The 17,826-nt window shown below is 38.3% G+C and overlaps 1 protein-coding gene across 2 annotated transcripts in view; it reads left to right on the top strand.

Moving 5' to 3' along the window:
* Nucleotides 1-17,826, top strand: part of BZW2 (basic leucine zipper and W2 domains 2) — a 60,086-nt gene that overhangs the window by 28,494 nt on the left and 13,766 nt on the right. For both annotated transcript variants that reach the window (XM_061356455.1, XM_061356454.1), the window contains 5 exons: nucleotides 751-854; nucleotides 4,972-5,037; nucleotides 11,801-11,936; nucleotides 15,538-15,647; nucleotides 17,431-17,601. In XM_061356455.1, coding sequence (XP_061212439.1) covers nucleotides 751-854; nucleotides 4,972-5,037; nucleotides 11,801-11,936; nucleotides 15,538-15,647; nucleotides 17,431-17,601 — 587 coding nt within the window. The remainder of the gene's footprint in view (nucleotides 1-750; nucleotides 855-4,971; nucleotides 5,038-11,800; nucleotides 11,937-15,537; nucleotides 15,648-17,430; nucleotides 17,602-17,826) is intronic.

Genomic DNA, 17,826 nt, shown 5'->3' with positions numbered 1-17,826 from the left:
GTGCTTTGTGGATGTTCGTGGGGCATTTCTCCCAGGTATTGGTAGCAGCTTGGCAAAAACACCTTGTTCACCTTCCTCTGTATTTTGAATATGTTGGCTCTTTTTACTGCTCACATTGGTTTGATTCCTGCTTCCTGCTCTTTGGTGTGTAAGAAGAAAAGATGTCTTTGTAAGACACTTAAGGTAATGCAGGAAGCAAAAGACAGTGGAAATATCCAGGAAAAAACCTCTCAACAAAATAAGCCAGGAGAAAACTTTTGAAGACATGTTTTCAATATTTACATGCACCTGGTAAGCATTAGAGGGGATAGGAGGATGTACTCAAATCAGTAACAAACTGATAATAGTTTTCTCTTTGGAAAGGATTTACATTATTGTGGTGTTTAAAGTATTAGTTAAAATACACGCAAGGGTTATGCTCTAACCCATTCTTATTTGGTCACATTCAGGGCTCTCAAAACTAGCTGAGATTCCTTAGCGTGAACTGAATATCTGTCCTGTGAGGTTTGTGTGATCTAAGGTGCAGCATATTGGCCGGCCTGTCCCTTCTGTCGGGTACCACCACGGCCTTGCAAAACTCAGCTTCTGTCTGTTCCAACATTTCCCCTGCTAGCTCTTACCTTTGCCTTTTGCTTTAATGATACTTACATGACATTTAAAAGACATGTAATTACAGATCATTCTCTAAAGTGACAAATTGTTCCTTGTATTTTTTTTATTTTTATTTTTTTTTCCTTTTACCTATTTTAGCTCCTGGAGGCACACGCATAGATGACAATGACAAGACCAAGATGACCAACCACTGTGTATTTTTTGCAGATGAAGATCATGATGCCATCCGAAATTATGCTCAGGTCAGTAAAGGCATTTGATTGATTACTGATTTCCGTTTCTGTATCAAAGGGGTTACAGCAGAACATCTGCAGACTGTCTAGGCTTCAGTAAGCTAGTTACAGGGGAACTGAAAATCCAGTTAACCGGTAATCTACCTTAACCTATACATTTTGCGTAAGAAAATAGAATGTCTAAAATAATCTGATCTTAGCTAGCAGTGCTTTATTTTACACAAAGTAGTCTTACTTAATCTGCTGCTGATTCAGCATAGGTTTAGACACCATCCTTATTATTTTTTTGCATTATTATATATATTATATATAATTTATATATTATCTATATAATATAAATTACATCCTTTTCATTTTCACCATCCTTATTATTTTTGTGCATGCAGTCTGAAAGCTTTGTATGAATGTTTTTTTAGAAACAAATTAATTGTATTAAAAATACAGCATATATCAGAAATAGTGTGGCAACAGGACTAGGGCAGTGAATGTCCTCCTGTACTTGGCACTGGTGAGGCTGCACCTCAGATGTTGTGTTTGGTTCTGGGCTCTTCACTACGAGAAAGATATTGAGATGCTGGTGCATGTCCAGAGAAGAGCAATGAAGCTGGTGAAAGAGTCCAAAGCTCAAGTCGTATGAAGAACAGCTGAGGAAACTGAGGTTGTGAGGTGGGCTGATGCCAGCCTCATGAAGTTTAACCATGCCAAGGGAAAGGTCCTACACCTGGGTTGGATCAATCCCAGGCACAGCTACAGGCTGGGCAGAGAAGAGATTCAGAGCAGCCCTGCAGAGAAGGACTTGGGGGTGTTGGTCGATGAGAAAATGAACATGAGCCAGCTTCCGTGTGTGCTTGCAGCCCAGAAAGCCAACATTATCCTGGGCTGCATCAAAAGGAGCGTGACCAGCAGGTCGAAGGAGGTGACCCTGCCCCTCTACTCTGCTCTCGTGAGACCTCACCTGGAGTATTGTGTGCAGTTCTGGTGTCCTCAACATAAAAAGGACATGGAACTGTTGGAACAAGTCCAGAGGGGGGCCATGAGAATGATCAGGGGACTGGAGCACCTCCCGTATGAAGATAGGCTGAGAGAGTTGAAGGTTGTTCAGCCTGGAGAAGAGAAGGCTGCGTGGAGACCTCATAGCAGCCTTCCAGGATCTGAAGGGGGCCTATAGGGATGCTGGGGATGCACTCTTCATTAGGAACTGTAGTGATAGGACAAGGGGTAATGGGTTAAAACTGAAACAGAGGAAGTTTAGATTGGATATAAGGAGGGAATTCTTTCTTGTTAGGTGGTGGGGCACTGGAATAGGTTGCCCAGGGAGGTTGTGAATGCTCCATCCCTGGCAGTGTTCAAGGCCAGGTTGGAGGAGGCCTTGGGTGATATGGTTTAGAGTGAGGTGTCCCTGCCCATGGCAGGGGGGTTGGAACTTGATGATCTTAAGGTCCTTTCCAACCCTAACTATTCTATGATTCCATGATTCTATGAATAAAGGAGGCTCAGGGAAGACCTTACTGCTCTCTGCAATTACCTGAAAGGAAGTTGTAATGAGGTGGGGGTTGGTTTCTTCTCCCAAGTAACAAGTGATAGGACAAGAGATAATGGCCTCAGGTTGTGCCAGGGGAGGTTTAGATTGGATATTAGGAAAACTTTCTTCACTGAAAGTGTCATCAAGCACTGGAACAGCCCAGGGAAGTGATTAAAAGACCTGTAGATGTGGCACTAAGGGACAAGGTTTAGTGGTGGACTTGGACTTAATGATCTTGAAGGTCTTTTCAAACCTAAACAATTCTATCAAGTGTATGAATGACAGAAAGTACAAAGCTGATGCCTTCAACCTTTAGTCATATAGCTATTTAGGAATTGGGTATATATTCCAAGAGCTTTAATTTCTCCTATGGATGTGATGTATAATTTCTTTTTGCAAGAGTAAGGCTTGCACAAATAGGTGTATGTGTAATTAACACAAAAAAACTAACAGCGAAGCCTAAAACATTATTGAAGAGAAGCTAATGTTGTGTAATTCCTTAATGGAAGATAATAATTATATGAGAAAATACACTAAGAATTCCGTTGAAAGTCACCATGTACTTTGGATGCAAGTAGGATTGCATAAAAATGCAATCCCATTGAAACTTTTTTGTGTCAAAAGTCATTTGTTAATTAAAGTAACCCATTTATCTTTTTAAATAACTAATTATTGGGGTGCTGGAGACAGTAAGTGAAAACATAAAAGCCACTGGCCCTCCTAAGGTCTTGAGGGTGGTAAGCTGCTGAAAAGGTATGCGACTGATTTGAAGGACAACACATATTTGCTAAATAGTAAAAAGCTCCTTTAAAAATACATCTTTGAAGAAGTGAAATATACTTATTTCTATAAAGGGAGTCAGTATTCTTTTGTATCAGCTTTATCCTCTCTTAAAACCAGGGTATTGTACTTCAGGAAAATATTTGTTATTGGTAAAAGCATTGATTGTATCTTCTTAAATTTTAATATTTTAATAGTTTGATAATAAAAATTGGTAGTACTAGTCTTCCAAGGAGAAAGTGAACTTTAAAGTAAAAGGCTTCATGTTTGAAAATGGAAAGGAAGGCTTCCGGATTTGGAGCAGTGGAATTTTCAACTTATTTCAAACCAAAAGCCACCAAAATAAGTCAAGATGTTGTAGTTAATGCCTGAAGAGATGTATCCTTTTATAGACCTTACCATTTATTTTTTTTTCATGCATAATGGGAAATAGAGCTCTTACTGAATTATGAAAAAGTGGAGTTAGGCTAAAAGAATATTTAGAGCTTCCTTAACTTCTAGGTGATTTATTTCTCTGGCTCCAAAGTGAATCATTAGTGTGGCTATTTTTTGTGGTTTTAGTCATGGAAACAATTCAGACAGTAAAGGGTTTTCAAGAAAAAATACTAGACCAGTATTTTAGCTTTTATTTTATTTAGCTTTTATTTAGCTGATATTTTAGCAGATTATTTCCTTATGGAATATATTTCTATCATTTACAGGGACTTAGAAAAATTATTATATTTTGTTTGCAAATATGAACAAGATGCTAGTTTGTGTTTTCATCTTCTCCTTTTTATAAGAATTCTGTGTGTCTCTGCCTCTCAGCATGGCCACAACTTGATTTTCACTTGTTCTGAGCCAAAATATTACAATTTAGGATATTTGGATGTATTTCCTGTTCTATGAAAACTTTCTAAACTTAATTTCTCCCACCACAGCCTGACAATAATGTGATTTGTTTCCCATCTAAACCTTCTCACCTGTGACAGTAAGTCATGTATTTTGTGCTCTCAGTACAGGAGTAAGAACAGTGATTCATTTATTTAATATTTCAACTCTCCATTCTATCTGAATGCACCCTGCACCTATGCTGCTTCTGCTTTCATAGACTGTGGTGGTATGATGGGAAACAAGTGGTGAAAATTGGAGAGCAAGTGTTTCCAACAACATACTTGTAAAAGCTTTGTCAAATTTTCTCCCTCTTGCCATGGCAGCGGTGTGTTTTGTTGTAAGCGTTCGTGTTAGTGGATTTGACAAAGATCCTGCATCTACTGAGGATGCCCAGCAGTGCTACTCACTTCATTGGCTTACACCTGACAACTTCCCCAGAGGGCTGTGTTACATGGGGAAGGGTGCAGAGTTAACCTCCTGCTCCTTTCCGCTGCTTTTAAACTATGGGTAGGTTGAAGAGTAGAGTAGGAATAAAATTTTGAGAAATGCAAGAAAATAATATTCTGAAACTGCAGTAAATTTTCTGCTGCAGACATTGCTCTATGAAGCAAGAATTGCAAAACTTGTATTTTTCCACTGGTGAACAAATTAATAGAGAAGGCAACCCAGCTGACAGCTGCAGAAACACCATTCTGCTGGCTTCTTATTTCCTGGAAGCAGTGTCTAAAGGAAAACTGCAGTGGAATATTAGAGTGTGAGAGGTCAGCAGTGCTTCCTACTTTTTCTTTCCTGCTCTGGAAATAATAAAAATAAAAATACTTCTTTTCATGGGTTACTTAATGATATTCTTTATGGATTCAGTAGTGTTCGTCCTGTTCCCCTTTGCATTTTTTATTAAGAAGGATGGCTACAACTACTACATTTTTACAGTTAATCTGTGTTTATCTTTAGGTCTTCAATAAACTTATCAGGAGATACAAATACCTGGAGAAAGCATTTGAAGATGAAATCAAAAAGGTAATGTTGGTGGCAGTCTCCTTGAGCATTAGTATTTTTTTTACCCTATGTAATTGCATAATGTGTATTCATACAAATGTGGCACTGTTACATATTTTATTTAGCTCTACTGGAAAAGAGGATGGAATCCACAGGTGACAGCTTTAGTCTGCAAAATTAGCTCCGTGGGATTACTGCTGGCTGCAGTTGGTGTAGAGTAATTCTGAATTAATGCTTCCTTTAGTTGCTTTGACCAAGCTCACCTTCTTATCTGAGGCTTTTTTATGCAGAACTTCAATATGCTTTGGGGTGCAGCTGTTAATGAGACGTGGTGTTACTGTCCTGCTAATAGAACAGCTCTCTGAGGGGTTTCCACAGAATAAATGCAAATCTGCTGTGCAGAATGGCAGTTGATCTATGACTATTAAACAACTTCCGCAATGTAGAATGAATCCTAACCATAAGTTTTTTTATTTGGCGCTACAGATATGTGCAAGAGAAAGTCATCATTGCTGGCAGAGTGCTCAGGATTTGCCTGTTAAGCTGTAGCGGATATTTGTGGATACTGTTTTGTGATACTGGATTCAAAGGAGGCAGGAAAAACCTGGGTAGAAATTTTCAAAAAACAAAATACAGATTTATTTTGTCGATTTTGAGTTCCTACTAACAGATGTAAATATCTTTCTCTAATGGCCTGAGTTAGTAATAAACACTTGCTGTGCTGTGACAGGCATTCTGATAATGGCAAAGCCTGTCCTGTGATTAAAAGACAATGTTTCTTAGAAGAAATAGTGTTTTTCCATGTTATTTAAACATTAGGAAGATTGCTGCAAGGGTCAAGTAAGGGTAAGTCTGGAGCATGATGCCTCACCACCCCTCTTCTGGCTGAGTAAATTTTGCTCTGATTTATACATTCTTGCTTATATAGGAAATTATTTTTGCACTCATGGCCAGTATGTCTCTCAACTGATGCTGATTGCTCAATACATCATTCTAAAGACCTAAATTTACCTCTATCCCCACACAAATCTAATGTTCTTGCTGTTAATTACTATAATCATTGACATGAGAAGCGCTGACTCATAGTATTCAAGTTTCAGAGAGTGTTCAGCATATTAAGCAAATGCTATGTCAATTCAAGCCGCCTCCTCTCTCTTCTGTAATTTGCTTGGTTTGGAATCCTTGAAGTTTCCAAGAATTTGCTTTGCACACTTAGCGACAAGATGGGACTGTGGTTAATATATGATAATTTAACTCTTCAGTTGAGGAACAAGTGCCTCTGATGTGATTTTTAGCCATACTCAAGTTTGAGAGAAAGCAGTAATTTGAGGTATAGTGTGACTGGAGCCATTCTGCTCCTTTAAAACCATTAGAAGGACCCTAGCCATGGCAGAACAGGGTCAGAGTGGGCTTATCCACCTTGCAGACTGCAAATCTCAGTTTTATGTACATGGGTTTTATATAGTTTTGAGTGTCAGATCACGTCTGGTATGGCAAATAACAAGAGTTTTGTGTGCAGTTCTGGTGTCCTCAACATAAAAAGGACATGGAACTGTTGGAACAAGACCAGAGGAGGGCCACGAGAATGATCAGGGGACTGGAGCACCTTCCATATGAAGATAGGCTGAGAAAGTTGGGGCTGTTCAGCCTGGAGAAGAGAAGGCTGCATGGAGACCTCATAGCAGCCTTCCAGGATCTGAAGGAGGCCTATAGGGATGCTGGGGATGCACTCTTCATTAGGGACTGTAGTGATAGGACAAGGGGTAATGGGTTAAAACTGAAATGGAGGAAGTTTAGATTGAATATAAGGAGGGAATTCTTTCCTGTTAGTGTGGTGAGGCACTGGAATAGGTTGCCAAGGGAGGTTGTGAATGCTCCATCTCTGGCAGTATTCAAGGCCAGGTTGGAGGAGGCCTTGGGTGATACGGTTTAGAGCGAGGTGTCCCTGCCCATGGCAGGGGGGTTGGAACTTGATGATCTTAAGGTCCTTTCCAACCCTAACTATTCTATGATTATATAGTTTTGAGTGTCAGATCACGTCTGGTATGGCAAATAACAAGAGTTTTGTGTGCAGTTCTGGTGTCCTCAACATAAAAAGATCAGGTTTGCATGGTGGTCCTAGGCTGAGGGGAATTTTTCCACCTGCCCTTCCACTCTTATTGCTGGCATGAATCTCAGTGTGGCTCCTGGGGACCTCACCTTTCAGCATGGGTTCCGGTCTCATTCAATTAATTCAGTTTATCTGAGAAAATAAAAAACTAGGAAGGTGGCTGTGAAGGAGTTTGGGCCTGTGTATCTCATCTGCACTGGTATTGCCTTAAAACCCTTGATGACTGTTTGTAGATGCCTCTTGCTTACCTTCTCCCTCCACACCAAGTGACTGGCTTCTTGCCGGTGAGGTTGTTGGGTTTTAACTATTTAATGCTTTAATCCCTGTGTGCAGTAACTTGAGCAGCTGTGCATGGAATATCAGAAGATATATACATTAGTATTTCTAGATGGTATCTGCAAGATCTCGTTGTTCAAAGACTACTGCAGGAAGTCCATGATGAGAAAAGCAAGAGGGTTACTCCTTGATGTTGTTTCATGGGTCACTCCCACGAATGCAGTTCTTCTGGCAGATTCATTAGGCAGCTAGGGTACTGAGGGAAAATTAGGTCTTCTCACTGAAAAAGTCATGCTAAAAGACCCAAGGCAATACCAGCAGTTTCACTCTAAAGAAGCAGATGTTATCAGTGGGATTTCTCTTTCAAGAGAGATTGTTTTAAATGGCAGTATTTGTTCAACTATTTGCTTTATCTCTTCTAATTCATCATTTTGTCATTAGGACATTGTTATTTCCCAGAACCTTTCCCTTTATTGTCTGTTTCTATCCTTCAAATGTTTTATTTCTTAAATCTTTCCCCACAAAATTGCCAGTTATTCTTTTGTCTAGTGACATAAACCTTACATCTAAAGTTTTATATCTAAATTGTACTGTGCAAGCAATTTCAAAGAAGACAAAGATATTTAAGTGCATTGCTCACCTGCTGGTTTTTGATATAGGCAACTTTAGTCCATAGCACACTGGACAGTGCCCACTACATAGACCTTTGACAACATTTTGCAGTAATTTCAGTTCCAAATTCTCAGTTCCAAATTTGTGTTCATCTTTCTTACATATGTATTTCTGTTCAGGTCAGTGGATGAAGAATGCAATATTAGCTGTATGCATAGTGTATTTGCATGTTTAAGTAGCATCCTATATAGTTTTTATTATCAAAGTTGGGAAAAACCACAGTTAAGTATGCTTTGTCTTAACAGTGGTAAATGTTAGTGAGTCATATGAGGACAGTCTGAAGTACTGGGAAATTTTATGAGGACCTTTGTTTGTGTTCCCATTTTCCTAATGAAAGAACCCTAAGTCAAGCTGGGAGAGTAATATTCCATGATCAAATGGGGAGTAAACAGAGATGGTTCAAGTCAGTTAAATGAAGGACAAGAATCAGGCAGTGGGTATCTGTCATATTAGCTGCCTTCTCCATTGCTGACATTTCAGTGCTGTCTACAGATGTCAGATGCTAAAGGAATAGACCAGTTCACATAATGAAGATACAAAAAGACACCACACTCCCTGTGTGGGTAAAATGCCTTAATTTTCACTAATAAGGTTTCAAATTGCAAGAGGAGAGCACAGGCACTTGTTTTACTTATGTGCTTCTTAATGTTGCATTCATGTCTTTACTTGCGCATACCTGTTATGCCCAGAACTTGCACCTGAAAGACAACTTCTTTAAAGACAAAAATAGCACAGAATGGCACATTAGGTCTGGTCTTGTGCTTATTAGGCATTCTGAACTCCCACTTAAATAGGTGGGAGTTCTTACAGCTATGATAGAAATACAAAGTTGTGAGCCAGAACTGCACATTTTATGCCTGGAATCAGTCTGCATCTGTAACAAAAGCAGTAATGCCAGTGCTCGGCTAACAGCAGGGAAGCATCAGCTTGGAGAACTTTCCTGTGGGTGGTTTGATACTGTTCTCAAATGACTTGGACATTTTCTGACTTCCCTGCTGAGGTCTGTAATTGTGATGGTGAAAGAAGAGCTCTTAAAGTAATCAGCAATAAAAAAACTGAAACAACAGCTTTGGACTGAACATTTTGGTTTTTTTCTGATGATTTTCAAGTGGGTTTATTAAAGGCTTTTATTCCTTTTATCACCCAGTCTCCCCCTAAATTAGACTGTTTCACAATTGCTTGAAAGTACAGAATAATATCCTTGAGCAGCGGAAAATGACATGTATAAGTTTATTTGAGCTGCTTTTCAGAAGTATTAGAAAAACAAAAATTATGCTAGTATCATCAACAATACTTTAAGTAATGAGAGACATGCAGAAGATGAAGTTTCTGCACAAAACGTACTGCAGTGGCATCTAGTTTGAGTACACTATTTCAGATTGATGCTAAGAGTCTTGCAAGAAGCATGTTTCAAAAGAAAAGGAAGAGGACGAGAGTGTGAACTTCTTAGGTACATCATTTCAGACCCTCCGAAACATCTGAACAATTGCAGATTTCTCAAAGTAGAGTTGGTAAATATTTGGAAGTCCTTCTCTTAGAATCCTTCTCCACCTTGGACTGTGTTACTGGCTTTGTAGCTGAATTTTCTGCCATTGTTGCTTTTGTGACTCTGATCTGAAATGAATAGGTATAACTCTTCATAACTCATTGCTGACAAAACCCACTGGAGGTTACAGCTCAGAAGTAGGGCAAAACCTGGTCTTCTATGTTAAAGTAGTCAGGCTAACCACTTTCTAAACAAAATCATCATCTGTTGCTTATATGGGAGCAGGAGGAATAAGGGTTAAGTAGGCTATACAGAGAAATAGTTTCTCTAAAGAGGAAGAGATCCAATTCCCATTGCTTTTCTTGTGCAGATCTCATTATGGTACAATACTGTTGATAAAGCTTATATGACAGCTTTAAATCCCCAGGACTCCATTTTACTTTAGGCTTCTACTGAAATTCTGTAAAAAATGTTTTCAGTCTTCCCATTAAATGTGGCCCTGAAGTTCCTTTACCTGCTCCATTATACATACCAGTTAATTGCTGCATTTGGAAATACAGCACACCACTTGTTTTTCATCCATATATTTAGAAATAATAATTCCATTCATGTGCAGGGCTTTTTTTGGTTGTTAGTCACACTTTATTGAAATAAAATTACACCTTGAGATTTTATAGTTTAATGATTTTTCTTTTAAGCTAAAACTGCATGTTGCAGTCGTTTGGCTGAAGCCAGTTAAAAAAACAAACCCAAATGATTTGTCTATGGCTGAATCATTCAGGCCTGTATAAGCTGTAACTTGAAGCTGAGGTTATTATGTAAGTGCTACTGTATGAATGAGGGTTTTTTTTTCAGTAATGTTCACTGATACAGAGCAGAGCTATTCATAAAACACTGCATGAGTTTGCTTTGCTAGTTATCTGGATTTATAAAATGTTACTACATTCAGAAAGCTTTATAGTTTATGTTAAGCTCTTGAAGAGCTCTCACTGTCCATGGTAACAAACAAGCACAGTGTGTGCTATTCTGTCTGTTTGTATGGGTGAGATTTGGTAATTGAGAAATACCGTTAATGTGGAAACTGGGTGGGAATTTTCCATTAGAATGAGTTGTTTTGCTTGCATCTATTGCTCCATTGGAGAAGGAAGAATGGTGTCATGACAGCAGAAGGTAGATGAATAAAGCAGTGGTAGCTGAAGAAGGAAATGAGAATTCCTTTTAAACTCCAGAAATGGATGTGTGCTGTCTTTCATATTTTTTTCTTCTCTTTTCTTGTGGTGACAGTAAATCTGTAATCGAGCTTCTGGTGGCGTCAGCAGCTTTTTGCAATGAATGGAGCTGCCCTTTGCTGTCTAGCCTCCTTTTATTATTTAGCAGTAATGTTACTGACAGTATCTCATTTTGCACAACCTTTTCCTTATGTGAGTCAAAGAGGTGTAATCTACTTCATAACTGTGCTTTAAAGTCATTCGTTTTAACATAGAAAGTTAAGATATTTAAAAGACACCTAACTGCCATTTTTAGACTTCTAAGAGGTAAATACATAGTTCTCTAGCACTTAATTAAGATAGTGAAATTTGTGTTTTTTCTCAAGCTATTTGTTTCCTCTTGTAATCAGTAGTGGGAATGGTAAGGTCCTAAAGCAGCTTTTGTTCCTGTCTGTCCTTTGTCAGCTTTATCAAGAATGTCTGAACTTGAACTATATTTCTCATTTTAGCCAATAGAAAATTGGTTGTAATTGTTCTGTGTTCTCTTCCCCAAAAGCAAAACAGGAAACTTTCTCATCCTTTTATTGTTTTCATGAGTAAGGGTTTTGTAAGCTAAAAAATGAACTGCAGCTGTGTGGGGTTTAGTCCAAAGTCTGAACATGTGAGTGGGCAGGCTCCTGTCAGTGTGCTGAAGTCAGCAAGTCTGTGGTCATGTAATTCCTTTGGGTCTCAAGCCTGTAACAAGCACTTTTAGTTTTGCACACATATACGTATATTTGAAGAAGACAGGCTTTGTCTCCCTGAGTAAGGCCATATTCCACATGCTTATATCCTTACAGAAAATGAAGTTATAAGTAATCAGTGAAATGGCGCTGCCATGCTTCACGCAGACTTTGACATGAGCGCCATTAATTATAGTGAGACTTCTTGAGAAATAAGAAATTAAACTGTCTGCTAATATTCATCTCTACTTGTTATCATTGCCTATGGCTTAAATATTGAATTTTTTTGTTGTTGTTATCTGGCCCACAGCTTCTGCTGTTTCTTAAAGCCTTTACTGAGACGGAACAGACAAAGCTGGCAATGCTTTCTGGCATCCTGTTAGCCAACGGGACTCTTCCTGCTACAATTTTAACAAGCCTCTTCACTGACAATATAGTCAAAGAAGGTAATTTTCTATATGATCTTTTTTCTTTCATTAGCTTTAATACGGGAAGCATTTTATTGCAACATGCTTTGTATGTTGAAAGGCTGGAACTATACAATGGAAATGGGTATTTTAAAGCAGAAGTGTATACCGACAGCAACAGCCAACATACTTCATGAAATCTAATGTGAGGATAGTCAAACATAGGAAAAAAGCAACAAAAAACACAAACAAACCCCAGAGGATTGATGTTTTCTGGAAGTTACGCATGTGTGTGAAAAAATGTAGAATATATGTATTATTGTGATACTGTAAAGTGTAGCATCTATTCCTGAGATACGTCTACTAGCATTTTTTCAAGTATTGCCAATATCTTGTGCATGTGAGCGTGAAGTGGAACAGAGAACACATGCAGGCCACGTGGGTTTTGCAGAATAAAAAACTAAAATTAAACCCCTTATTTTGCCTTCAAACCACTAGGGATCAGTGATTGATGCACTTTCTCATGGACTTGTATTTGTTATATGATGAGTAACTATTCTTTCGATCTTAGAATCACAGAATGGTTTGGGTCGGAAAGGACCTTAAGGTCATCTGGTTCCAACCCCCTTGCCATGGTCAGACACACCTCCTGCTAGACCAGGTTGCTCAAGGTCCTAGGGTACAGTGACTTTTTGAAATTACTTTTTTTTTTTCCCCCCACTTTTTTTTGTTTGTTTGTTTGGGTCTTGATGGGGTTTTTGGGGGTTGTTTTGTTGGGTTTTTTTTGAGGGGTTTTATTTAGCTTTTTTTAGGAATCCACCTTGGGATCCTGATTTCCCAAATACTTGCTCAACAGAGTGTTTCTCTGCAGTTACTGACTACCTGCAGTAATTGCAAATGCAGTTGTTCAGTGTTGAACAGTTTTTGTAAAAGCTTTTTGGTTTTGTTAAAGAGCTGTATATTAGCTAAAATGTATTCTAACTTCATGTTCTCATTTGCAGCATGCTAAGCATTACATTTGTTTTCTACACACTGCAGGAAGAAAAGCCACAGCTGTAGCTTTGCTCTGTTGTCACCACAGATTTTGGAATCAGAATTAAACTAGGAGAAAATTCAAACAAAAGCACTAATCCATCTCTTATGGTGATTGCCTACAATATTTTTAAATCAAAGTCTGTTCCTAGTTATGGGAAGACAAGAGGCATCTGAAAGCTCAAATTTTTAAAACTAAAGTAATTTGTTATATTTCAGACTTAACATTTTAGAAATAACACAAATTCATTTTGTGTTATGAACTTATGTTTCTAGAAGCCCTAAACTTTTGTCAGGACCTTACGTATACTTTTGGTTCTTGGTTTATACATACTAAAAATGTGCCTGTGTCTGCTTGTGAGTAAAAGATTGTTCAATCAGCATTCTGGAATAGATCTTTTATTGAAGAATAATTAGAGATTATAAGATAATTAGGAGGAAAAAAAACCAAAACAGTAAAAAGAGCAAGGTTTAAAACAGGTAGTTAATATAAGAATAAACTTGATGCTTTCTTTGGTTTACAAAAAAAAAGTGCTGTGGGCAAATGAGGTTAAAATACATGAGGAAACAATTAGACAAGCTGAGGGAGTTGTTGATAAGCATGAGTATTGTGACACTGGCAAAGAACTGGCTGTTAGCAAGATAAGGGTAGATTATACAGACATGGGGTCTGTCAAATTTGAGGGGAAATACCTAATTCAATATAGGGTTACCCTTTTTCAATGTTGTCATTACTTTTGCTGTGATCTATAGATGCAAAAAAAAATGTCTTTTAGGGATGGCTGACATATTTCTAGCAGAGACAGAGAAGGGTCTGGATAGTGGTGGAACCTCATCGGGGTTAGGTGTGCCCTTCATTGTCACCCATGCTGGAAAAACAACATAAATGCAAAAAAAAAAAAACAACCTAAGAGGTTTAATCAATAAAATAATGGCTGAAGTTACTTTCTGCAAATGGAGGAAAACCAGAAAAGGGATGAGCTATCTAAAGGAAGAGGCAGTGGCAGCACATGAATTGAGTATAGAAATGTCCAATGTAAATTTGGGATGTACATCAGAAATTAAGTTTGAAAACGTGGGTGGTGAAGCCCTGGAACAACTTCCTTCTAACATTGGTACTGGCATAATACTTGGTTTACTTTAAGCCAAAACTAGAAAAAGGCTTTAGGACATGGGTACTGGGACAGTGCTTGGTGACAGTACTTTAGGTATTGAACACATAGGCACATTTTGGATATGCTGCACTGTGTTTGCAGATTCAGAAATTACAGGTGGAATTTACGCCTAGGGCCTTGTTCGTTGACCAGGCTTTGTGAGTCTTGACTAGTCAGCCTACTATACTTAAGATTGCTGCGTTATGCTGGTTTCATTTGGAGCCTGCTGTACAACATGTAAAACAAATCCAAAGTAGTTGTTGTAGGCCTTTCTTGTCATGGGCATTGTGCATCCGTGGTTCTGTGTATCAGTCCCTAAGGGTCATGCCTTGAAACTAAGCTCTTGAAATAAGGTCACCAAAACTGTCATAACAGTGCTATTGAAGTTTACATTGCTATGGGATTAATCTCTTATGTTCTTGTTTGTTGACTCATTTAGTCAATGTATCCTATAAATAAAAAGAATGGGTATCTATCTATAAAGTGCTAAGAACAACAAAGCAACCTCCTACCAGTAGGTCCCATCTAGCTCTTAGCACTGTTTGGAGGTGAAACAGACAATTACGACCACTGGCTGCAGCATAGTATAAAATTATCATTATCACCACCCTGAACAGCACTGTAAATGTTAATATGAGTGTAGTATGGAGAAGCATAACTGGCCTATAGGAGACCTTCCACAAAGATAAGCTGGCTCTCCATCCCTGAGACCTATCAGCTTCCTTTAGCTCCTTCCACTTGCTGCTCACAGCCAAGAAGCTGGAGCACAGCCATTGGTGGTGCTGCTCTAGAAAATAGAAGGGAAAAAGGGGGGGTGGGGCTAATGGTTTGTTAGCTCCCCTGGGAAACCCAAAGCTAACAGAGGTAGAGTTCATTTGATTTAATGCTCAAAATACTAAGTCATGCCTTTGGGAAGGAATTTTTCCACTTAAAATCGTATTTGTGCCTCATCCTATCAGCTACTGTACGCCTTCTACAAGGATGCAGTGCAATCAGTTACCTCGAAGTTGCAAAGTTATTTAACCCTATTCCAGGACTTGCTAAAAGTCCTTTAAAAATACAGGGGTTTAGTTCTTATTCCTGACTATCCTTTATTATTTTGTGCCTTCATTTTATAACTGATTTAATGTGTATTTTTTCCTTTTGCATTGGAATTTATCTGTAAATTGAGGAGGTAGGAAAAATAATTGCAAAGGAGATCTTTGAAAAATTGACTGGAGATGGGTGCTACAGAAAGAAAAGATTTTTAAGCAATCTAGCATATGTCAGGAAATTAATACTTCATTAAAGAAAAAAAAAAGAGCATTTCAGCTCTATGCGTTTGATTCCATTGTCATAAAGAAGTGTTTTAATTCTACGTTCTCATAACCACTTTCTAACCTTGTAATTCTTATAACCATTTCTAAATTGTGTTGAAAATTGCTGAAACATGTTTTGTGTTTTTCCTTGAACAGGGATTGCAGCCTCTTTTGCTGTAAAGCTTTTTAAAGCATGGATGGCAGAAAAAGATGCCAATTCTGTTACCTCTGCTTTAAGAAAAGCCAACCTTGATAAAAGATTGCTAGTAAGTACAATGTATTTTCAATAATCCTTTTTTCTCCTTGGGAAAGAGAAGGAAATACAATGCAGATGGGAGTTTGCAGTAAGCATGTTAACTCCCCCTCAGACTCATAATTTTTTAAATATTTTGAATCACAGCAGTATTGTTATGGCTGTAGCGTTGATACAGGTTCAGGAATATTAAATATCACATTCTGTCTGTTTTTCCTGTAGTCAAATGCCATCTGAAATACTGTCTATATGGGGGTTGGGAATTAAATGAGTTTTTTTCTAAGCACTGCTAACAAAACACACACCATCAGTAACTGTGCATGTATTTTGTTGAAATATGTTTTACTTTTGTAAGTAACAAAGTATAAAGGGTTATAAATAAGTTTCCAAAGTGACAGTGTTTAAATAGTATAGAGAAAACACAGCCGTCTGAGTAGCATGAATGGTTCTTCAGTGATCACAGGAGATCTAGCAAGAGCAATGCAGGAAGGCTTTCAGCCTTTGGACCCAAAACCTGTGTTCTGAGTCTGTAGCAATGCCCTGAGGTATTTAGAGTCTATATGAATATTCATGAGTCATGTGCCTTTCTCTCCCTGTGTCTTTCTGAAGATGAGTCTTTTTTTTTTCTAGTCCTCAAAAAAGATTGCTGCTGTGGTAATCCAATCAATGCACTGCATCCTGTGTAGCACTGCCTGGAGAATTTCAGCACTATTTCCTGTTTCTACCTCAATAATTTTATGACTAAGCAAGAATCTTTCACAAGTGAAGCAGCCTCACACACCCCTTCATCTCTTCAAATTGTGTTTGATTTTAAGAGTCCAAGTCATAAATAATTTGCCATAAAGCTGGGAAATGGGCTAATTACACTGTTTATTAGAGAGGGGGAGAAAAGCAAAATGCATCTTCTATTTTGAGCTTGATTGACTTAAACTTTCAGCTGTTGGCTCTCGTGCTGCTATATTAAACAATTATAAAGCATCAGATGATGTTGCCTAGCATTGATGCATTCATGAAAGTTTCCTCTTATTCTCATTGTCAGTCAGTAAGCAGATTAAGGGTCTGTAGCTTGTTAAAAAAACCCAATTCTACCCCACAAATCATTGTTAGACACTAAGAATTGGATGGTAAGCAAATGCAATTGAATCCTTGCCAAGATGGGACATTTGATGTAGCAGTTTTTAAGAGCAATTTTAACTTTTCTAAGTAGTTCAACTTTCATCAATCATAGATTGACTGTCTTTGAATTAGCAATGCCTACAGGAGTTAATGGTAACAGTACGTAGTGGATTTTGTGGTCTTTGTTAAATGATGTAACATAGTGGTGATCATTGCTCATCAGGGTAGCAACATCAGGCCAGAGTGCCTGAGCTACTTACATGTGTGTGGCTAAGCGTATTTCTCCAATGAAGTGTATGCACTGGGAAGGCATGGTAAATGTTCTTCATGTGTAATGGCTTTGCCATGTATTTCTTGGTACTTTCCCTACCAGACTCTTGGAATCTGGCTGGAAAAGGTATAGTTTCTCTGAGGACTGTTTTGAGCAACATCATAAGTACATGCACTTCATGCGGATTGGGTGTTAGCTTTTTTGCGTAACTGGCCATAGTTTTTTTTTCCTCCACTATAATGAAACACAACAATATGACTGAAGTGTTGACTTTTCCAGTGTTGAAGCCCTGAATTTTAAGTGCAGTACCAGGTGATTCCCACTTTTTATTCTTAAAAATTGTTCCTTCAGTTCTGTCAAGAGTTGTCATTGCTTATTTATTTAACAGAAGGCATTCCTGTCTTCCTAGGAACTATTTCCAGCCAACCGGCAGAATGTGGACCATTTTGCCAAGTACTTTACTGAAGCAGGTCTAAAAGAGCTCTCAGATTTCCTTAGAGTTCAGCAGTCACTGGGGACTCGTAAAGAACTTCAAAAAGAGCTACAAGAACGTCTCTCTCAGGAATGCCCAATTAAAGAGGTAAAGAGTGGGGTTTTCCAGGTTTCTGTTTATATGATCATAGTCAAAACCTTAAATCAACACCAGGTAGAGAGGAACAGATATGAGCATCTCACAGATTTCCTCTGATTTTCTTTGAATTATTTTAATGTATTCATCAGTTCACTCTTGCTTATTATTAAAGCAGCAAGACACCCTCTGGACTTACAAGTGATGCTGACTGTGGGTTTTTTGGTTCAGTTATGC

Source organism: Neopsephotus bourkii, unplaced genomic scaffold (genome assembly GCF_033783945.1).
Source record: "Neopsephotus bourkii isolate Nb327-2 ecotype Australia unplaced genomic scaffold, CSIRO-AGI_Nbou_v1 NB_855, whole genome shotgun sequence".
NCBI lineage: Eukaryota > Metazoa > Chordata > Aves > Psittaciformes > Psittacidae > Neopsephotus > Neopsephotus bourkii.
Note: the sequence above shows the minus strand (reverse complement) of the source record. Positions and strands in the feature narration are given on the sequence as shown.